Below are 22,480 nucleotides of genomic sequence, written 5' to 3' on the forward strand. Positions count from 1 at the left end.
AAATTGAAAGGACCAACCAACTGCAAAGCAGGGCCACAGGCTACAATATCATAGCAGGTTAATTGTAAGCAATAGATATCAACTGGTAGAAATATTTCATGGCTTCCTAATACATGTTTAATTAGAAATCCTTGACAAGCTAGCAGATTTATTGCATTCAAAAGGGTTAGTGTCCCTCCGCTCGAAGGAAAGTGCAAAATATAGGCGACATTTGCTTCGCCTGTAAAAAGGTTAAATTTATCTTCCCTAAATTCTGACAAGCTATTGGAAAAATACAACGCCAGCCTCTATTTGACCACCACCTCCATTTGACTGCCACTATGTGGAAGGGTTGAAAAATAAAACGCCATGGCGTTCAAATAGAGGTTTTATGGTAATATTAATAACAAGGAATAACTTCTGCAAAAACTGTAAGGTTCATACAATTTAAAGACTATTCCCACGGATTAGGAAAAGAATGTTTGGATTTGTTTCCTGTAATAGTAATGTTAGCAATAGCAAAAAACTCTGGTTAGAAAGGAGGCTGAAAGGAGACTTTCAGGAGTCCTACTTACCGCTTTGCTGATTGCTGTCAGCTCTCCAGGATTGGATGATAAGAGAGATGAGGTCTCACTTACTGAAGGGAAGGACTCGACACTGCAACTTATCGTTGGAGCACTGGTACTTGATGCAAGACTCGGATGGTCCTGAGTCTTCTCATAGGCTGTTACAAAATAACATATATATAAACCTGTGTTTGTCGTTTTTCTGTCATTTGTCCAGTGATAGCGTTAAAGTTTCAGCAACTAAGAATGCATCTTGCACTGGAACTGAACTCGACGAGTCCAGATTTGGAAACAATGGAGGCAGGCGAGCCAAACCATTAAGCCACACGAGCTACTTGTGATACATACAGTCGTGTAATCATGCACATATACATTACATCGGTTAAAATACGCATTGCGACGTTGTATGACATGTAATGTCACTAGAGCCGTCTTCATGGTTGTTATTATAGTAATTTAAGCAATATACCAACATACGTATATTGCTATATATTCAAATTAGCCAATGGCAACTGAATTACCCGTCACTGTTTAATAGCGGTGTTTATTACCCGTGCAACACTGGGTATTCAGTTAGTAACTTATGAGAAGTTTACATCTGCTCCACTGACTCATCGCCAAAAATGAAATGTTAAGAAATAGGTCAATAGCTGCTATTCGTCATTAATGTTTTAGCCTCAATGTATAACCAATGATAATAATACTTTCAACCTCTTCTTAGAGTTTTAACATGAAATGTCTTAATATTTTGACAAAAGTAAAAGTACCTGTAAAATGGGGTTATTCAAGATCTGAACGATCTTTCTATTTATCCATACACATAATGAAACAGATCTTTGTGAGTCTATTCGCACAAACCAGATGTAACTATTCTTATGCATAATAAACACCCAGTTTATCTTATGTTTTGTAAAATTATTTAACTTTTTGGATATTACACATGATTTTACATGTAAAACAGATTTGTCCATCAAGTCATTTGGAAGACTGTTGACAGATTTAGGTACGTCCACTTTATTAAGTAAGGCAATGTTCAACTCGAGAGACTTACTGAAAGGCAAGTGGCATGAAGATTGAGCCCCTTATAAAACCATTGGATTTTTAGGTGAGAGAATTTTGTTATGAGTTATTTTATTGAAGACAAATGATAGTTCGGTAGACCAAAATGTTGCAAATGAACCGCAATGTATTTGCAAACACCTCTAAGGAATTTTTTACGACAATTCCTATTGTAATTTTATAAGCTAATAAAGTAACAAAGCGAGTTACTATTTACCAGAATCCTTTTTAATACTGTAACAATTGTTACAATTGGTTGACTGAGCATCAAATGGGCTCAGTTCTACAGCAAGCAAAATGCTGTTGGGTTCAAAATAGGTGATAATTGGTCTGAAAAGAATCTGAACAGTGAGGTACATGATTATCAAACATATGAAGCATATTTATATCTTAGCAGTTGTCTACACTTGACTGCACAGTTATCTCATTAATCACTCGCCAAGGTGATATATTTGTTTTTCATGATAGCAAGTAAAATACAATAAGATTTATACATAAGCTAAGAAACTGCGGCACGAGCTTCATGTAGTTGGAAGCCATAGATTATTTTGTATAGAGCAAAACAGAACACTAACAACAAGAGCTGCGAGTGCCAAATTCAATCTGTAATTGTAGCAGAAGAAACGACAGACTATTAGGCTAATAACATGATTGGTGCAATTTTGGTGATTGGTATTTTCCTCAAACAAATATGCATTATACCATGAATGAACAAACTTTGAGTTGATAATGCCTTCACTCATGCGGAAATAGAATTTTTATAAAAACAGAATTGAAGACTTGAGGCAATAATCATAATATTGGCCTCACCTTTTGGAAATGGCTCGCTGCGGTTTCTCTCTATTTGTTTAGGTTTACAGGACTTTACAAAATCAGCTAGTAGATGCGAATTATCTGCTTCCTCAACATCGCTATTAAAAAGGCTTTCTTTTGAGACATCCTTGGCTCGTTTCTCCTACAAGAGATGTACGTGTTTGCACTGCACTCGGCTCTAAATCTGCAAGCTGTGCATACACCGTTCTAGCAACTCGTCTAACAATGACAGTCATTAATATACAAATACTATCGACGCTAGGAAAATTGAAGGTAAGCCGGAGCTGCAATAAAACAAAAAGGCCTATTGGCATTTAAAACTTATATAGCCGCATGTACAGCATGGGATGATGTTCAAGCTCTTCCTGCTAGATCAGTCTTAGTAAGCAGATATTAAATAGTATATGTAAATAATATGCAGGATAAGTCTACATGCTTTCTTGTTGTTCCAATTATGAATTGACAATCCATTTGAGAAGGATAGTATTTGAGAAGTTTCATTCTACTTCTCTTGGTTCAAAAAGTGTTTGAAGGTGCTTTAGCCGAAGACCATTGGCATATGATTGATGTTTGTGGTACAACTGCGGTAAACACTATGACCAATACACAATTTTATGAGAGCTCCATGCAAGTCTTAAATGATCGGCCATAATATATAATATATGTATATAAATATAGTCTTAATATAATACTGAAGATGCATGCAAGACAGACATGAATAAATTGTAGTTTCTTAGAGAAAAAAGCTAAGAATGAAAGCTCAAGAAGCGAGATACAGCCTAGAAATTTTACAATAAGAATATAATTCCTAAAGTTACCAGAAGAGACTCAGTTTACCAGAGCTAACTCCAGGCTCTACAGCTTCCATATTTTAGTCCATGCGATAATTACTATCAAACAGTAGTTATTACATCAAATCTATCGTATTAGTAAAGAAGCCAATACTAGCGAATGATTCCAGTAGTGAGACTCAAGTTTGCCAGCCAAGAATAACAACAGTTTATTTGTCTGTCTTACAATTAAACCATAAGTGTTCATTACATACGCCTATACGTATTACATAACAAACACATAAATGTATTACATAACATACACATATATGTATTACACAACATACACATATATGTATTACATAACATACACATATGTGTATTACATAACATACACATATATGTTTTACATAACATACATGTATTACAGTGCATACAAATACATGTATTACATTACACACACATACATTTACTAGAACTCATAAAACTCTTGATTTGAAATATGAATGTCGCGATGAGCAGAGCATCTGCTGCTCGGTTAAACTGGTGTATAATTTCCTCGCAATGAAGGAGCCAGAAACATTGAGCAGAAAATAGTAATAACAGGATAGTAGTTCCAACCATTTATTGGCACTATGTATCTCTCTGAGTTCACTGTGTCGAGTATCTCTCTGAGTTCACTGTGTCGAGTATCTCTCCAAGTTCATTATGTCGAGTATCTCTCCGAGTTCACTGTGTCGAGTATCTTTCCGGGTTCACTGTGGCAAGTATCTCTCTGAGTTCATTGTGTCAAGTATCTCCCTCTGAGTTCACTGTGTCAAGTATCTCTCTGAGTTCACTGTGTCAAGTATCTCTCTGAGTTCACTGTGTCAAGTATCTCTCTGAGTTCACTGTGTCAAGTATCTCTCTGAGTTCACTGTGTCAAGTATTTCTCTAGCAATATAATTGGTGATTCTTGTTTATCAACAATGAAAAGCTTTCAGCAGCAGCCTTTTTTCCTCAACACAACAATGAAACGCTTTCAGCAGCAGCCTTTTTTCCTCAACACAACAATGAAACGCTTTCAGCAGCAGCCTTTTTTTCCTCAACAGATTCTCATCTCTTCTCCTCAACAGATTTGAGTGAGTTGATGTAGCGTGATGAAATGTGTCGAAGTATTTCCGCTATAACAACTTTCTCTGAGCCAAAACTAAATGAGTCATATTTCATTATTCTGATAAATTAATGGTAGTTTTTTAAAATATAAACCGCAAAGATCAAATGGTTTAGAAGATTCAAGATATTTGTTTTTGAATTTTTAGGATGCCTGACTAAAACCTTTACCGAAGCAGAGAGTTAATGTGTTGACATGTTACAAGCATGTTGTAAGGATAAGCTCTTCTACGCCAAAATATTTTCTAAGCTCCAATTAGGGTAACCCGAGGAATTTACTCAAAGGCCTACCAGGAAGATAAGGCACGCAAGCAGATTAGCTAGTGTTATTGCAGCAGCGTAGATTAAACTGGGACACCTCAAGTTAATATAGGTTCGCTCTGGTGCATTGCGCTGCGGATAGGCGACTAGTCGTGTATAAAATAAGTCCTAGGCATTGAAGATGAGACCTACTCCATAGCTCAGATGTCTATGGTACAAAGAATGGTAGTTTCGCTACCTTAAACTTTAGTTTTCTTAAAGGTTGACTTTCAACAAAATTCACATTACCGTTATTTGGTATCAAAAGATTCACCATGTCTTACTCTGTTGGGTTATAAGTGCCAAATGTGTGGAAAAGTGATCACATGCTCTTAAAAGCTCAAAAACGAAAAGCCGCCGTTGACTGGAATCTATTTCTCTGACGTAGCCATGAAATTTATTTATTGTCTTGTCACGGATGTTCTCACGTGAATTGAAAGGCCAATAAAAAGCTCAATATAAATAAAGCTTATCGTAGCACTAGTTTGTGACAAACACTTCAGGTTTTACTGAAGACCCGTATCAAATATAGATGCTCGCTACTTTACCGTTTTGTTTCGGCCTGGTCTAATTGGCAAGTCGTAATCTGATCATGTGACCCAATACTTCGCAAATAATTTTTGCAGCACTTTTTGATTATCCCAGGGAACCAACAGGCCTTTCATGATTATCAGACAATGATATGTACTCCTCCGAGGCGAGACTAAAAAATTAAATGAATTTTTACGGCAAATTATAAGATATCACTGCTAAAAGTGACAGCATTTTCAATAACAATAAAACAGACGCGTAAGAACAATAGATATGGTTTTATTGAATGCGTGAAGTATATTTGTAAAAATATTTTGATGAATAACGTTGCATGAAAGTGTAAACAGAAACCATTTTTCACCATTACGTCACCTTTGAGCCACTTTGGAAAGAAAATCCAAACTACGGCGGTTTCGTGTGGCTGCAATTAACTGTTCGTTTTTGAGCTTTTAAGAGCTTGTAATCACATTCCCACATATTTGGCACCTACAACACAACAGAGCAAGACATGGTGAATATTTTCATATCAAATAACTGTAATGTGAAATTTGTTGCAAGTCAACCTTTAAATGAACGACATTCAAAGACTGGAAAGCCATTTCACGTATATCCCTTTGAGACCCAAGAGATTTTGAGTAGATATTTTAAACTTGCGATTATGTCTCTATGACAAAATTGGACAAAAGAACACATAAAACCAGGTTTTCTTTCTAAATGTATTTTATCGGCAGCACTACTGACTGTCCCCTGTAGAGGACTCTGGAACTCGGTGACTATAAAAGTGGTCTAAAACACTTGTTATAGATGCAACATAAAAACTAAGCATAAAGGCTTAAAGCAGCAATCAACAATTTAAAATTGTATGCAAAACTAGCAGGTACTTTTATGAAATAACATGAAGCAATTTCTGCTTGCATTAATACACAAAAAAATCATTGGATTTTGTGCAGCGTACGCTAGTTTTGTTCAAGCAACCTTCTTGTTTACAACGAGCACTGTTATTCAGTTTCACTGCTTCTGGCAAATGTTTTGCTCCCTTTTCCCGATTGTACGCCATTGAAAGTGGAACTATTTTTCTTTTAGTTTGTAGCTCGTCATCTGTCGTGTAATCATTATCAGCTTCCTTTGCTGCTAATGCTATTATTTGTTCTCCCATAATGAAACGATAGACCAATAACTGCATGAGTTTGTTTGAAGAGTTGGATCATCTCTGAGTGAGCCAGCAGTTGTTAACTGCTAAGTCTAGAAGATGATTTATCACGCGAATGGGCTATCGTTTTGACCTTGCCGTTACACTGTGGTAAGAAATGGCTTGGTCACAAAGATCAACACCACCCATCGATAAGTTGTATTTTTGAACGACCGCCGGTCTTGGTACAGTGATGAATTGCTTTTTTTGCTTACACCATCTTTTACAATCTTCAACAGTATGCAATCCATGCAAAGAAGACGCCATTAAAATGCTTTTTGTGTCGAACCATTTTACGATGCTAATCGGTTCATTCCCTCTAATCACCGTAACAAACTGCTCCATTGTACCCTTTCCTTTTGATTTCATGACCTTGTCAGAAGAGAATTGCACTGGCACATATTTAGCGCTTATCGTTCCAGTAAGAGAGATACTTTGCTTGGCTAAATGCTCAATCAGCGGAATTGTTGTAAAAAACCTGTCACAGAAGACACGCGTGCCCGGCCCTAAATATTTTGTTAAACGAAGCACCTCTCCTACTCCTTGCCTCCTGATCCATCCTTTAACTTGAATTTAGCAAATGTTCTTTCTCCTTTATAAATTTCAAAATCATAAACTAGTCCACTTGAACCCGCCAAAAGAAAGTTTTTTAAACCTGTGGGAATTGGTTTCCTTGGAACATACTGCCGTGCTGGACACCTGCCTGCGAACGAAATCATCTGCTCGTCAATGCTTAACTTTCTCGTGGTAATTCAGTGCAGATCTTTCTGATATGCTCCACTAATGGTGTAACTTTCCACAACCTGTCCTCGTTTTTAGCTTCTTCACTTATAAGCACATTATCTACAACCTTCAAGTTGTTCCGTATCTTAAAAAAACGATTTCTAATCATCGCATTTGCTACAATTGGCACTTTAGTTTTCTTCTCCCAATACATCCTGAGGCGCTTCATGCCGATGCATCCGATTACCAAGCTGATCCCAAAAAATGTTTTGATCTCAGCAGACGTCACCTTCAGAGATTTACCTGAATGCTGAGTATGATAGCGGTTGGTTAAATCCGCCATTGACTCAAATATCTTATTAGGAAAATACTTGCTAATGGCTTCTTCTGGGCTTTCACAATCATCCATCTCAGCAGTTTGATGTAATACTTCGAACTTGCTGGCAAAGCTATCACTTTGGCAGAATGAGCATGTTTTTTTGAAAATTTTCTGCTCCTTTTTAATGGTGGTGGCTCAACATCATCATCTGATTCCTCGGAATGATTCAATAGGGATGCACTGCTAGGATCATAATCTACATCTGCATCACTGTCATCGGAACATAAGTCTAGGTCAGAGTTGTCAAGCCGTTCTACTACATCAATGGCATCAATGTCAGTTAAATTTCCTGATGGTCTTTTCCTTGGTAGTCCTAAATTGAATAAAAACCAAAATGCTTCAGGTTTAACATTAATCCTAATAGTAAAGATAATCGAAATTTATTTTATTTCAGCATTTTTAATTATAGCTGTTCAGCAACATATTCAGAGGGAATGTGAAAGACTTTTAGCTAGCATAAAATAAAAACCATTAAATAAGATGAAAAAGCTGTTACAATGAAACATTCACCAAAACTTTAAATTTATAGTTGATCTAATTCATAGGCATCAAAACCCAATGTCCCTTGTGAGGGACATTGAAAAATTATTTTCAATAAAAACAGTACCAAAAACATTTTTGAAAAGCTTTTTTGAGCTTGTGATAGAGGAATATGTTCACAGCAGCAATAACTAATCAAAACTTTTTAAACACTAGAAAAACTTAATTAATTGAAGAATTTACCTGAAGAAGTTGAAGCACATGGATCAGAACAGGAAGCAGCCATTTTGTTTTTGTTGTAGCTCTCTCTGTAGTTGAAGGAGGTAGCAAATATAAAATTGTGAGAGAACAACTCACAATTTGTCCCTTGAATAGGAAACCTAGTTTTTAGTTTCTAAATTTGATTTATGTTGATGATACTGTATAGTAAGGGGACATAAGGACTCAAAGGGACGTGTCATACGCGTCATAGCAGTCCCTAGGTATATACTCTTGTTCTTAAAATATCATCAGTCATATGTAATATTTACCTTTGTTTTAACATTCATAAGGAAAGCATTGGGCATGACAACACCGCTCAAACTTCTTACAGAATACTCATTACCACAAATTCTCTTCTGAATATGTGCAATGTACAGACCTCTTCTTGTCGAGGTAAACTTCGGAAATTGTTGCTATCTGTGGCAGAAGCAACAGTTGATTCAGTGTCATGTCTTGATGAGCATGGAGGGTGTGTTTTAGACTTGACCTTCCTCCTCCTCTCAACTTTACCTACATTACTCTGAGTATCTTTTTGAATGGAACCGCTCTTCATCATTGTGGGAATCTTAGCTACGTGGTCACTTCTGGCCATTTTTACCTTCTCTTCCTCTGTAGAGGTCACACTCAAACCTTTATCAGACTGTTCCTCAAACAGAGTGTTGTCCGATGCTGACCTCTGAGTATTCTGCAACAATAAATTCATAAGCTGTCACTACATGCAAGTTTTAAATACAGCGATTCCTCATCTCTTCCCATCTCACCTTTCATTTCCAAAAAGAATTGTGAAATTTCAGCAGCTGTATTTGCATCATGCGTGACACGGGTGAGAAGGGGCCCAACCTCGGGCCCCTTCTCATCAGGTGAGCTAGCGATAACATCGCTAGCTTGTAATAAAATCGCGCTTTTTTGGGCTCATTTCTCTTGGCATTCAGCCAAACATCTTGTAACAAGCTACGAGCAATTTTAAATAGTTTATCTACCTTTCATGAAAGACTGAGATTATTCTACGGGCTGGATTTAGATAATAATGGGTTTTAACTTTTAAGAGACCCATCCCTAAGGCAAGTGAACAAATCAATATGTGGCCTAATTGGTGCGGCGTCAGACTGGCTAAGGGAAGGTTTGAAATCAAATCTCCTTCAGTATGGGTTCCGTATTCCAAGATTTTAATAGCTATAGCTATAGCTGGATGGACACATACTAAAACTGAGAAATCTATATATATATTTCTCAAAGTTGGTCGTATGTCGTTTGTCGATGAATCCAGCTATAGCACACGCTGATTATTTTACCGATGCAGATACGCGTTTCAAGGCCCTTCTCATCAGGTGAGAAGGGGCCCAACATAAAATCATCCAAGATTTGAGGAAAAAGTACGCTATTAGCCTACAAAGCTTTAAGCTTAACCCTTTTTGTCATTCAAATACGGCCTTTTGTTTTGGCTCTTGCTCTGTTATCACATGTTCTAGCTAGCCCCAACCAACAACATATCATTAGAACCCTTTCAACAACAGAATATGACCAATGGTACATGACTTCGCTGACCTTTAGCAAACCAGATGATACCAAATTTAAAAAATCGTGTTTTTGTAATAAAATTATAACTTTCTGTGCTCTAGTTTATATGGCATAAATTCTATTGCTATTTTATTCTGCTGTTAAAAGTGTTGAGATAGCATGAAAGCAGGTTGGAAAAGCTAGAATGAATTGGCGCCAAGTTATATAGCGCAATATAAATATAAAACAAGCGAGAAGTGAAGCGCTGAAAAACGTAAGATTGACTAACAATCCGATTTTTATCTATCATAACATAATTATCGAAAGCGGATAGAAAAAGCAGACAGCAGATTTCCTGTCAGATTTCGTGTCACACGATGACTTTGAAGAACAGTAGGACATCCTAATATTCATCAGGAGAAAAAGTCTTAATGAATATTATTATGGGTGAATTGTCATTGCTCTTTTAACTCCTCGAATACATATTGCTAAGGAATATGCGTACTTGTATTGCCTGTTAATGCCCATTAATATGAGCATATACAGTAATAGTATATATAAATTATTACTATTGAGCTACAATGTACTTGGAAAGTTACCCAATTTTGTGATTAGGTGATTAGGTGCCCTCGCAAAACCTTCCCTTTTAACTTTCAATAGGCAAGGTTTTGCTAAATGTAGTAATGTATAGTCAGGAAATAAAACAAATATTCGTTGTCAGCAATTCAAACGCCTATCACACAAAAGGACGACCAGGGAGAAAAATCTACTATTGATTTTGTCAAAAACTCATGGAACAAGAAGTTATTACAGCACAAAGTCGCTGAAATTCTTGTGGCACACCTGTGAGAGCACCTTGGAGAGCACCTTTGAGAGCCAGTTGTGTTGCAGCTTGCTAACATCGATAAGAACAGTAAATGAGCGTAATACATTGTTTGTATTTTTCTCAAATCAGATAATCTCTTCAAACAGGTTTCAACTCAAAAGTGCTTCTTACCAGGAATAACACACAACTAAAACTCAAAAAGTTTAAAGGCTCAAATGACATGGGCAGGCCACTAAATCCAGAAGCTGATATTGAAAGAGACACCTTAGTTGGAGAAGTTAGTGATCTACTCGCTTACTCATTAGTAATTACTAAACCAGGCACGAAGGAATCTACATGGACAAAACCTTATTTTTTACTTCGACAATAATAAAGATCAAATGAGGCGGAGTAGCAATTAAAAACTGGGCTACTTTCAACTATTAATCAGTACCCAGAATTCTTATATTTATAGTAAATATTTTAATTTTTCTCCAATTTTTACCTAAGTTTATTTCTATCCAGATGTAAGCATTTGGAATAAAAAGAATAGACTGAGCTATTGTAACAATAAACACTCATTAAGTTGGCCACTGACATGGATGTGAGAGTGCGCGGCTGGAGTGCTGCTAAACTGCCGCTAGAGTGCCGCTAGACAGCTGCTAAACTGCTGCTAGAGTGCTGCTAAAGTGCTGCTAGACTGCTGCTAGAGTGCTGCTAGAGTGCCGCTAAACTGCTGCTAGAGTGCTGCTAGACTGCTGCTAGAATGCTGCTAAACTGCTGCTAGACTGCTGCTAGAGTGCTGCTAAAGTGCTGCTAGAGTGCTGCTAGACTGCTGCTAGAGTGCGGCTAAACTGCTGCTAGGGCGCTGCTAAACTGCTGCTAGACTGCCGCTAGAGTGCCGCTAGACTGCCGCTAGACAGCTGCTGAACTGCTGCTAGAGTGCTGCTAAACTGCTGCTAAAGTGCTGCTAGACTGCTGCTAGAGTACTGCTAAACTGTTGCTAGACTGCTGTTAGAGTGCTGCTAAAGTGCTGCTAGAGTGCTGCTAGAATGCTGCTAGACTGCTGCTAGAATGCTGCTAAACTGCTGCTAGACTGCTGCTAGAGTGCTGCTAAAGTGCTGCTAGAGTGCTGCTAGACTGCTGCTGGAGTGCTGCTAGAGTGCGGCTAAACTGCTGCTAGGGCGCTGCTAAACTGCTGCTAGAGTGCCGCTAGACTGCCGCTAGACAGCTGCTAAACTGCTGCTAGAGTGCTGCTAAACTGCTGCTAAAGTGCTGCTAGACTGCTGCTAGAGTACTGCTAAACTGTTGCTAGACTGCTGTTAGAGTGCTGCTAAAGTGCTGCTAGAGTGCTGCTAGACTGCTGCTAGAGTGCTGCTAGAGTGCTGCTAGAATGCTGCTAGACTGCTGCTAGAATGCTGCTAAACTGCTGCTAGAGTGCTGCTAAAGTGCTGCTAGACTGCTGTTAGAGTGCTGCATAGGCGCAATGTCTGTCAATCTTTGCTGGATTGATGATAGCCCATGGCTAATCTCTTCATAGATTTACAATATGTCAATGGTTTGTCATCCAGATTTGTGTCATGAACTGCGGCTTATTGTATGACAAAATGAAGCATACATTACCTCCGTTTGCTTGTCCATAGTATTTCCCAAAGTGTCGCCAAATGTGGTCAGCCTTGAAAATGTGTCAAGCCCAGGATGAGGCTTGTACGGCCGCAACGAGCTCACCAGTGAGCTCTCACCCTCATTGAATGAGCTGACAGGTGATATAAGCCCGAGAGGCAATGTTGGCCGAAGGTTCCACGCCGTTTGTGAAGAAGCGAAGGGCCTGCTTTCCTCATCACTACAAGCCAAAAAAATATACATGTATATATGTATATATATATATGTATGAACACGCGAACTAATAGCTAGTAAAAGAACTTTTCCATTGGTCCCACCGCAGGAGTGCTTTCTCTATGTCATCCATTTGAGGTAGATAGGGTCAACCAGGGAGATAATATAATTTATATTGACGGCATATCCAGTACCACTGGGAAACTATCTAAATAAAGTCCACCTTGATCCATTGAATTACATAGAACGCCTGATAAGCAATATTTACGTTGCACTTTTCACTGCCTTCATTATTGTAAGTTGCCAGATCTCTAGGATGCTGCATACATGTAGGCTTACACTGGATGAGTGGCTAAAGATGAACAGTTGATACTGTGTGATACTGTGTAAACATGTACATTGCAATGAGTTGAATAGTACTACTTGAAAGCATTCGGATACCAATACAGCTGGATTATATACTGTTGGAACATGAGAGGATGTAAATAATGTTGAGTTGTATATATATATATAATCTGGCCAATGAGAGATAAGTGTTTATAATTAGAAATTACACCATAACTGACACATACAAGTTTTTTCGTATTTGCCAAGCAAATCAGACACGCTGATTCCAATTTTGTAGTCAAAATAAAGATTAGTCCACCAACTTTCAGAGTAATACAGGGTTTTTACAGCGTTTTAATATCGGTCTGGAAAACAACATGATTGGCACAAGCTCTGCCCATAATAGCGTGACATAACCTAGCTTTTTAGGAGCGGAAATTAAGGATGTTTAGTCTGATTTAGAATGATATAGATGGGTGTCTTAAAACCAATTATTATTTAAATTCAGCCTTCAAAATAATCTGCCTTTTTAAAAGGTAGATAAGCTATTTAACATTGCATATTTAAAAATGAGCTCAAAAAAGCGCGATAACATCGCTAGCTTGTAATAAAATCGCGCTTTTTTGGGCTCATTTCTCTTGGCATTCAGCCAAACATCTTGTAACAAGCTACGAGCAATTTTAAATAGTTTATCTACCTTTCATGAAAGACTGAGATTATTCTACGGGCTGGATTTAGATAATAATGGGTTTTAACTTTTAAGAGACCCATCCCTAAGGCAAGTGAACAAATCAATATGTGGCCTAATTGGTGCGGTGTCAGACTGGCTAAGGGAAGGTTTGAAATCAAATCTCCTTCAGTATGGGTTCCGTATTCCAAGATTTTAATAGCTATAGCTATAGCTGGATGGACACATACTAAAACTGAGAAATCTATATATATATTTCTCAAAGTTGGTCGTATGTCGTCTGTCGATGAATCCAGCTATAGCACACGCTGATTATTTTACCGATGCAGATACGCGTTTCAAGGCCCCTGTTAAATATTTTCCGTAAGGTTCAATTACTACATCTGGGTCAAGGCCAATTCTTCTCGCGCAGACAATTAGATCGTCTCCATATGGTCGCATTCAATGTTTTGATGGATAGCTTCTGGTGAAACAGCAACCTTTTCTATACATACACACTTCTATGCAAATGTTATTATTAATTCTACATATTGAGGATTTTTATTTTGTTTTCTCAGTTCGTATTAATTGTATCATTACCGAATGATCTTATATTGAAATTGTAGTAAAGCCGGCTTAATTTAGCTATTACTTGCTAACTATTTCAAATTTACTTCTAAATTTTTTGATAGTCGTTTTATTTTGTTAATTTAGTTAAAGTTAGAATGGCAAATATTGTTATATGTTAAATACATCAATTTTCTGACCAAATATTTTTAATTATTACCTGGGTAACGCCGGGTAGCACAGCTAGGATGTATACATGTATATAGTAGATGCGCTAAAGCACTACTCTCATGCATTATTATTTCTGAGGCTGAAAAAGGGGAAATTAGCTATGGTCTTTTACACTGGTTTATTCGTAAAAGCCGTTGTTTTTTCCAACCTGGGTATTTAGCAAACCAATATTTTAAGGAATTTTGATTGTTATATGTTGAAAATTAGTTTATATGACAAGACAAATGTTTGTACTATTATCATGTAGCGTGTCAACTATCAAACGAATTGTATGTAGGAGGATAAGTTTAGGTTTAGCTGTGATACCTATTAACTAAAGTTACTTTCTTGTCATGCAATTTCATTACTAGTCTTGTGATCGTATCATTTCGTTGTAACTTATTCAGAATTTCTCGCATTAGGGATCAAGTCATCGGTTGGAACTGTGTAGCGAAATATGGCAGTAATATCGAACAAAAATGACAAAAGGTCTTATCTAAACATGGTCAGACTCACTGCGAGTTATTTTTCAACAAGTCAAAGGTAGTCACTTACTGTTGACATAAGATTGGTTGAAAGAGCCTTTAGAACAAAAAAACATTTCTAATTTGGCACAACTCTAACAAAAAAGACTATCTAAATGGTTAAATCAGCTTGCATTCTCATTATCGTACGTTTAAAGGATTTCATTTCTCATGAGGATGTGACTCCATTTTGATTGCGTGGTGAACAGCAGTCACTCAGTATATTGGCTTTGCAATATTTTACTGCTATTTTAACCTTGGCATTTTCAATTACTATTACCATACCGTATTAACATACCGTATTAAGTTGGTGGCATTTTCAATGCCACCAACTTAATACGGTATGTTTCAAGGTATAACACGCAAGCAACTTTAATACACGTTTATGAATCAGTTGCTAGATTGTTGATATAGCACGAGCTCATTTATTACACGCGCATTCCCCTTGTTAATAGACTGTTAATATACAGATGAACATGCATTCCCCTTGTTAATAGACTGTTAATATACAGATGAGCATGCATTCCCCTTGTTAATAGACTGTTAATATACAGATGAGCATGCATTCCCCTGGGTAATAGACTGTTAATATACAGATGAACATGCATTCCCCTTGTTAATAGACTGTTAATATACAGATGAGCATGCATTCCCCTTGTTAATAGACTGTTAATATACAGATGAACATGCATTCCCCTTGTTAATAGACTGTTAATATACAGATGAACATGCATTCCCCTTGTTAATAGACTGGTAATTTACAGATGAGCATGCATTCCCCTTGTTAATAGACTGTTAATATACAGATGAGCATGCATTCCCCTTGTTAATAGACTGTTAATATACAGATAAACATGCATTCCCCTTGTTAATAGACTGTTAATATACAGATGAGCATGCATTCCCCTGGGTAATAGACTGTTAATATACAGATGAACATGCATTCCCCTTGTTAATAGACTGTTAATATACAGATGAGCATGCATTCCCCTTGTTAATAGACTGTAAATATACAAATGAACACACAATCCCCTTAGTAATAGACTGTTAATATACAGATGAACATGCATTCCCCTTGGTAATAGACTGGTAATTTACAGATAAACATGCATTCCAGTTAGTAATAGACTGTTAATATACAGATGAACATGCATTCCCCTTGGTAATTTGTGTGAGGGCACTTTATCTTCACATCAGTACACGTGAGTACATTGATTTATACAACATTGCGCAGTTGACAAAGCTCTGATTTTTTTTCTTTTTGTGTTATCATTAGCGAACATTTATCTGGTTACGGGTTAAGTTTAACGGTTGATTAGACCCTTTCACGGGCGTGCAGGTGAGGTGAGGAAGGGTGGTGTTGTGCGACCGTGAGGTGTCGTAGCGGTGAAGCATCGCTGTTGGAGAGGTGTAGATATTTATCACGTGCTCGGAGGTGAGAATTACATTAAACTTATACGAGTGGGGTAGAATAAATTTGTGGGGAGAGATATATTGTGTTGTGTAGGGATGGAGAGTGGTTCCCAAAGCTGGTGTTCGGTGAGCACGGTGATGGGTCGTGGGAGAGATTTATAGAGGAGATGAATTTGTGTATTGAGAGTGCTGTCGAGAGGAGAGGTTATGTGAATGATGAGGATGGCAATAGAGTACCTATTATGAGAGGTAGAGCTAGATTAGTGCCTCTATTGAGAGCTATCGGGCACGGTTGTAGAGAAGTATTGAGGGGTGCAGGGTTTAACGTAGATGGTGCAAATTCTACTTATGAGGAGGCAGTGGAGGTTTGGCAGGATTATTATGGTAGACAAGAAAGTATGTTCGTAAAGGGGCATAAGTTTCTGACGACTAAGCAGGCACTTGGAGAAAGTGATAGAGAATATTTACAATGGGTAGAGAGTTTGAGCAGATATGCAGAGGTGGCTAATAATAATGATAGGGTAAGGTTTGCCCTTATAGTGGCGATTAACGGGCTGAGAGATAAAGAAGTAAGCAGAGATTTGATGAAGAATGCCAATCTTACTTGGGCGTTATTACATGAGGCATTGAGGGCTCGTAAAATGGCCAACAACTCGAATAGATTTTTGAAAACTGAGGGTACAAGTACCGATTTAAAAAGTGAGGTTAAGAGAGAAGTAGCAAAGATATTAGAGTTTGATAGCCGAGCGCAGAACAGGAGTAATGATAGAGATAGAAGTTATGATTCAGTGGGTAGATCTTCCCCTAGAGGTAGCCCTAGGAGTAATACAAGGTATTATGGTAGTGAGGAGCATGATACTAGCAGGTATGGGACAAGAGGCCGGGAGTATAACAAGGACAGTGACAGCAGGAAGTATAGAGATAATAGCAGGGAAAGGCAAGTCTCTAGATATAGAGCAAGCAGTAGAGAAGGCAGTGAAGATAGAGTATGCTACAGTTGCAAGCATAGTGGCCATGAGATGAGGAGTTGTCCCTCCATTAAATGTTTTTCTTGTGGACGGCGAGGACATGTATCCCGTTATTGTAGGGATAAGGGAGGAGATGTAGGTTATAACAGATGAGGTAGCAGCAGGAGGTAGTCGGGATAATAGCTATGCGCGATATGGTAGCAGGGACAGTAGTAGGGAGAGGTACAGGGGCCGAGAAAGCCCCCGCGAGATGAGAGACAAGTCTAGTAGGTACAGGGACAAAAGTATGGATAGGTTTGAGGGGGAAAAGTATAAGGAGAGGCGCGAGACGAGCCGGTATGATGAAGGGTACCGGGATAATAGTAAGGGCAGAAGTGTTAGATTCTCTGGTTATAGAGATAAATATGGTGAAGATCAATGACTAGGCCAGGAAATTCTAGAGTATTTAGAAGTTAATGGAGTGAATGTAGAGTTTACGTTTGATACTGGGGCTGAGGTGTCTATGGTAACCGAGGCAACAGCCAATAAGTTGAACCTATGGTTAAAGAAACCGTCGACAGTTTTAGAAACTACTGATGGTAGTGAGTTAAAAGTGGTTGGAAGTGTAATAGTTCATTTGGAAAGTAAAGACAGGCATATGGATGCTGAAGTTATGTGGTGAAAGGATTGAGAACGAACTTCTTGGGCATAACTGAGTTGAGGCAGCTTAAATTATTTGCTGATGTAAATGTGGTATGCAAAAGTAAGTTTGAGGCTGTTAAGGAGAGTAGAAGTATTAAGCCAGTTAAGCCGTTTTCGTCGAGAACCATTATTGCTGGGTCAAGTTATGTTTCAGATGATGTCGAGTTGCAAAACCTGACAAATAAGTCTGACAGAGAGAGCGAAGTTAAGAAACGTCACACAGGTCAAGATTGGTGGATTGTAAAACCAAGGGAGTGAAGAGTAGCGAATACGTAGAAATTGGTAGTCAACGGAGGACAGCCCAAGGCATCAGAGATGTGCAAGTGTCTATGGGGTGTGATAGAGAACACAGTCACGATGAGGTAAGGTAAGGTGCTGAGAAAGTAGCTGAACCAGTGTCTGTAATGAAAAAGGTTTGTTCTTTTTTAGCCGTGGTATCCAGCAATGTAATGTTAGACAGAGAAGGTCATGAGAAAAAGGTAGCAGAGATTGAAAGAGAGGAAAAGGAGGTGCGGAGGAAGTCGAAGGAGAAATTGGCTATGCTGAAAGCCAAACAGGGGACAGCAGTCATGGAGTTGGAAAATGTCAAGGCATTCAGGGTAGTGGTGCAGAAGTTAGCCGAGGTTCAGAGGAGAATTGCTGGTAGCAGACCTGCACTGGTTGCAGGTGAGGTCGAGCTAGATAGGTCTGGGCCTATGCCAACTCCCAGCTCTGTGGTGACAACCCTGTGCAGCCGGTTACGGCCCAGGTGGAGACCTCCCACAGGAAGCCTGTTGAGCCTGCCTCTTACTGGGGAGAGCAAGGTAAAGACGGAAGAGACGGAGATGAGGTTGAGGAGTCATTATTGACCAAACCAGTAGACTCCAGGCTAGTCAGGGTTGGTGGAAGTAGTGTTGGAGATGTTGGTGGAAGTAGTGTTGGTAGTGCCAGTGGTCATGGTAAAAGTATCGGTAGCGGGGAGGTCAGGGTGATGGAAAAGCCAGTGCAGACTGGCAATGGAGCTGGCAGTAGCGAGAAGAGTACTTTAGACGGTGGCACAGGGTCAGACAAGCCAGAGGCATAGCCTATGGAGACTGCCCTAATGGAGTCGGGGAACGAGCAACACAAGTAAGGTAAGTTACTACGTCTGTTTGTTGGTAGTGATGGAGTGGCCAAAAACAAAAAAAGAAAGGGCATGTTGTATTATGGGATTTGTTAGGCTCAGGCTATATTGGTGTCTGAGCTGAAGGCAGTACAGGTGGTCTTGGTAATTACGGTGAGTGCATAAAGCTGGATAAAGCTAGTGGGTAAAGCTAGTAGATAAGCTAGTGTAAGGCAGTATAGGGGAGCATATAAGGAAGTGTAACAAAAGACAGAGGCTCTTGTTCATCTTCACATCAGTACATGTGAGTACATTGATTTAAACAACATATTCGTTTTTAAAATTACACTCGCAATCTATTTAACTCCCAATTTGAAAGCTTTCAATAGATACGTTTTAGAATGACATATCTATGAATGACATATATTTATTGCATTTGTATTACTGATTACAGAATGTTTATGCCGTCCCACTAGCCGAAGCAGCTTTGTCAGTGTGGAAACTGCCATAAAGAGGAAAGAGAGACTTGAATGTGTGCTGCATAAACCATGATGTTTTGTTTGAATTTGTTGCAGTAGATGAATTTGTCTTAATTGTATCAGCTAAAACTATGTGAGTGGCCACGAGTTGATGAATATTTTTAATAAAAGCTTTATGCCGAGATGAAAATATTTTTGCTTGTAAAAATTATATAATAAAATAGTACCTGCTAGGAGAGTATCCGCTAGGAGATAGAGGTGGAACGAGGCGTCTCGAGTATCGACCTGTCTAGGTCTCGTCTCGACTTAACTATTGCCAAACTCGAGACAGGAAATAGAACTAAAGCGCCTGCGCACGGTTGTTAAAACATGGCTTCTTGCAGTAGCAACAATTCCATGTATTGTAATGGATTGCGGGCAACTGCCTTGAAAGTTTTGCCCGGTCAGTTACTACCTGTTGCTATTGATTATGTTGGCCACCGAGTCTAATCATGTAGTCCGGACAACGGCCCTGTTAATATATTTTAGTTCGGTTCAGTGTCCTTTAAACAGATACCGGGTCGTATCTAATTACTCTTTGGATAATCCAATTTAATAAATAAGACTTTTGCGGGTAAAATGTCTGTATTTTATCGTATCGTGTCTAAATACCAACTGCCCTTCATAAAATTCGGGCCTCTTTTACGTATATACTACCAATCGCGGGTAAAACTTGCCCGGACCCGGAGAAACGAACGAAAGGTCGTGTCGACCATAGTCCGTGTTCGGTTAACAATGACGTTTTGTTGGCTCAATATAAGAATATACATGTGCATGTATACAGTAATTAATATAATTTCATGAGTACAATTTAAATATAATTCACATACTACAGTTAATACACAAACAAAACTTAACGTTAATGAAACGATAAGAATGAAAGTGTTATCGTGTGTTCTTTTAGTTGCGGTATTTCTTTGTAGAGCGACGGCTATCGGTTTCATTACACATTACATTAAAAGTAAGACCTATTCAATAGATGGTAAAAATATACAGGTACAAAGCAATATGTTTATAATAATTATGATCAATCAAGCTCAAAATTCTCAGAATATATAACTTCGGTATTTTAGAGCTGTTTGTGTCACTTTTGTTTACAAAAACTACACGCATATCACTATTAAAATGTTATTTAAATCGTTTACACCAGGTGAAAATTCAATTTTAAAATAGTTTTATTAATTTTATATATACCAAGTAGCTAGTACTTGTGTAATGAAAAAAAACAAATGCTCATTATTTTACTATCTCGTGTCTCGAATTTTTACAAGACAGTGTCTCGAGTCTCGTCTCGAACTTAAAAAACCTGTTTCGTTCCTCCTCTACTAGGAGAATACCTGGGAGGAGAGTACCTGCTAGGAGAGTACCTGGGAGGAGAATACCTGGGAGGAGAATACCTGCTAGGAGTGTTGCTGCCTGGCAGCATGGGATGTTTGGGCTTGAAGCTTCTCAATGAGAATATCTTGACTCTTTTTAATTGAAGCCTCAGGCGTGTCTGAGTGGAAGCAACTGAACTGAGGTCATCAAATGTTGGCTGCAGGGACAAGACACGTGCCAGTAAGAAACGGTGCACAACTAAATGACATCGACATTGGCAGACTGGTGCTAATAGACACCTCACATAATATTGGGATGAAAAGTGAAAAAATGATCACAAATTCAAATTCTAAACACAATCAGAATAATAGCACACAGTATGCCGTCTACTTTGGGCAATGCTAACATTGTAGTAACATATAGTATGCTGTCTACTTTGGTCAATACTAACATTGTAGTAACATATAGTATGCTGTCCACTTTGGCCAATGCTAACATTGTAGTAACATATAGTATGCTGTCTATTTTGGTCAATGCTAACACTGTAGTAACATATAGTATGCTGTCTATTTTGGTCAATGCTAACATTGTAGTAACATATAGTATGCTGTCCATTTTGGTCAATGCTAACATTGTAGTAACATATAATATGTTGTCCATTTTGGTCAATGCTAACATTCTAGTAACATATAGTATGCTGTCTATTTTGGTCAATGCTAACACTGTAGAAACATATAGTATGCTGTCTATTTTGGTCAATGCTAACATTGTAGTAACATATAGTATGCTGTCTACTTTGGTCAATGCTAACATTGTAGTAACATACAGTATGTTGTATACTTTGGTCAATGCTAACATTGTAGTAACATATAGTATGCTGTCCACTTTGGTCAATGCTAACATTGTAGTAACATATAGCATGCTGTCTACTTTGGTCAATACTAACATTGTAGTAACATATAGTATGCTGTCCACTTTGGCCAATGCTAACATTGTAGTAACATATAGTATGCTGTCTATTTTGGTCAATGCTAACACTGTAGTAACATATAGTATGCTGTCTATTTTGGTCAATGCTAACATTGTAGTAACATATAGTATGCTGTCCATTTTGGTCAATGCTAACATTGTAGTAACATATAATATGTTGTCCATTTTGGTCAATGCTAACATTCTAGTAACATATAGTATGCTGTCTATTTTGGTCAATGCTAACACTGTAGAAACATATAGTATGCTGTCTATTTTGGTCAATGCTAACATTGTAGTAACATAAAGTATGCTGTCTACTTTGGTCAATGCTAACACTGTAGTAACATACAGTATGTTGTATACTTTGGTCAATGCTAACATTGTAGTAACATATAGTATGCTGTCCACTTTGGTCAATGCTAACATTGTAGTAACATATAGTATGCTGTCTACTTTGGTCAATGCTAACATTGTAGTAACATATAGTATGCTGTCCACTTTGGTCCATGCTAACATTGCAGTAACATACAGTATGCTGTCTACTTTGGTCAATGCTAACATTGTAGTAACATATAGTATGCTGTCCACTTTGGTCAATGCTAACATTGTAGTAACATATAGTATGCTGTCCACTTTGGTCAATGCTAACATTGTAGTAACATATAGTATGCTATGTGGCCAATATGACTTGTGAAAAAGGATTCGTTGCATAGCTCCGAATGCCAAATTTCTACTCAGTTCTAAAGAGCCACTGTATCGTGTAACATGAAACTCAGGTGTGACTCAAGCATGAACGTGAAGCTGATAAAATACTAGCAATCAGCAATACAACTCTCAATATCTACCATTCATTAAAGCATTGCCATCAACTTCCACAAAAATAAAAACATACAAA

General features: G+C 38.1%; 1 protein-coding gene and 1 pseudogene across 1 annotated transcript in view; both read right to left on the reverse strand.

Annotated features, from left to right (window-relative positions):
- Positions 1 to 22,480, reverse strand: part of LOC137407394 (rho guanine nucleotide exchange factor 17-like) — a 173,146-nt gene that overhangs the window by 125,994 nt on the left and 24,672 nt on the right. The window contains exons 3-7 of the mRNA XM_068094039.1: positions 20,694 to 20,830; positions 12,128 to 12,347; positions 8,582 to 8,887; positions 2,415 to 2,559; positions 555 to 703 (exon numbers count right to left, since the gene is read on the reverse strand). Of these exons, the coding sequence (XP_067950140.1) occupies positions 555 to 703; positions 2,415 to 2,559; positions 8,582 to 8,887; positions 12,128 to 12,347; positions 20,694 to 20,830 (957 nt within the window). The remainder of the gene's footprint in view (positions 1 to 554; positions 704 to 2,414; positions 2,560 to 8,581; positions 8,888 to 12,127; positions 12,348 to 20,693; positions 20,831 to 22,480) is intronic.
- LOC137406115 (piggyBac transposable element-derived protein 3-like) lies at positions 6,041 to 7,491 on the reverse strand (annotated as a pseudogene).

The sequence above is a fragment of the Watersipora subatra genome, chromosome 10 (genome assembly GCF_963576615.1).
Source record: "Watersipora subatra chromosome 10, tzWatSuba1.1, whole genome shotgun sequence".
Taxonomy (NCBI): domain Eukaryota; kingdom Metazoa; phylum Bryozoa; class Gymnolaemata; order Cheilostomatida; family Watersiporidae; genus Watersipora; species Watersipora subatra.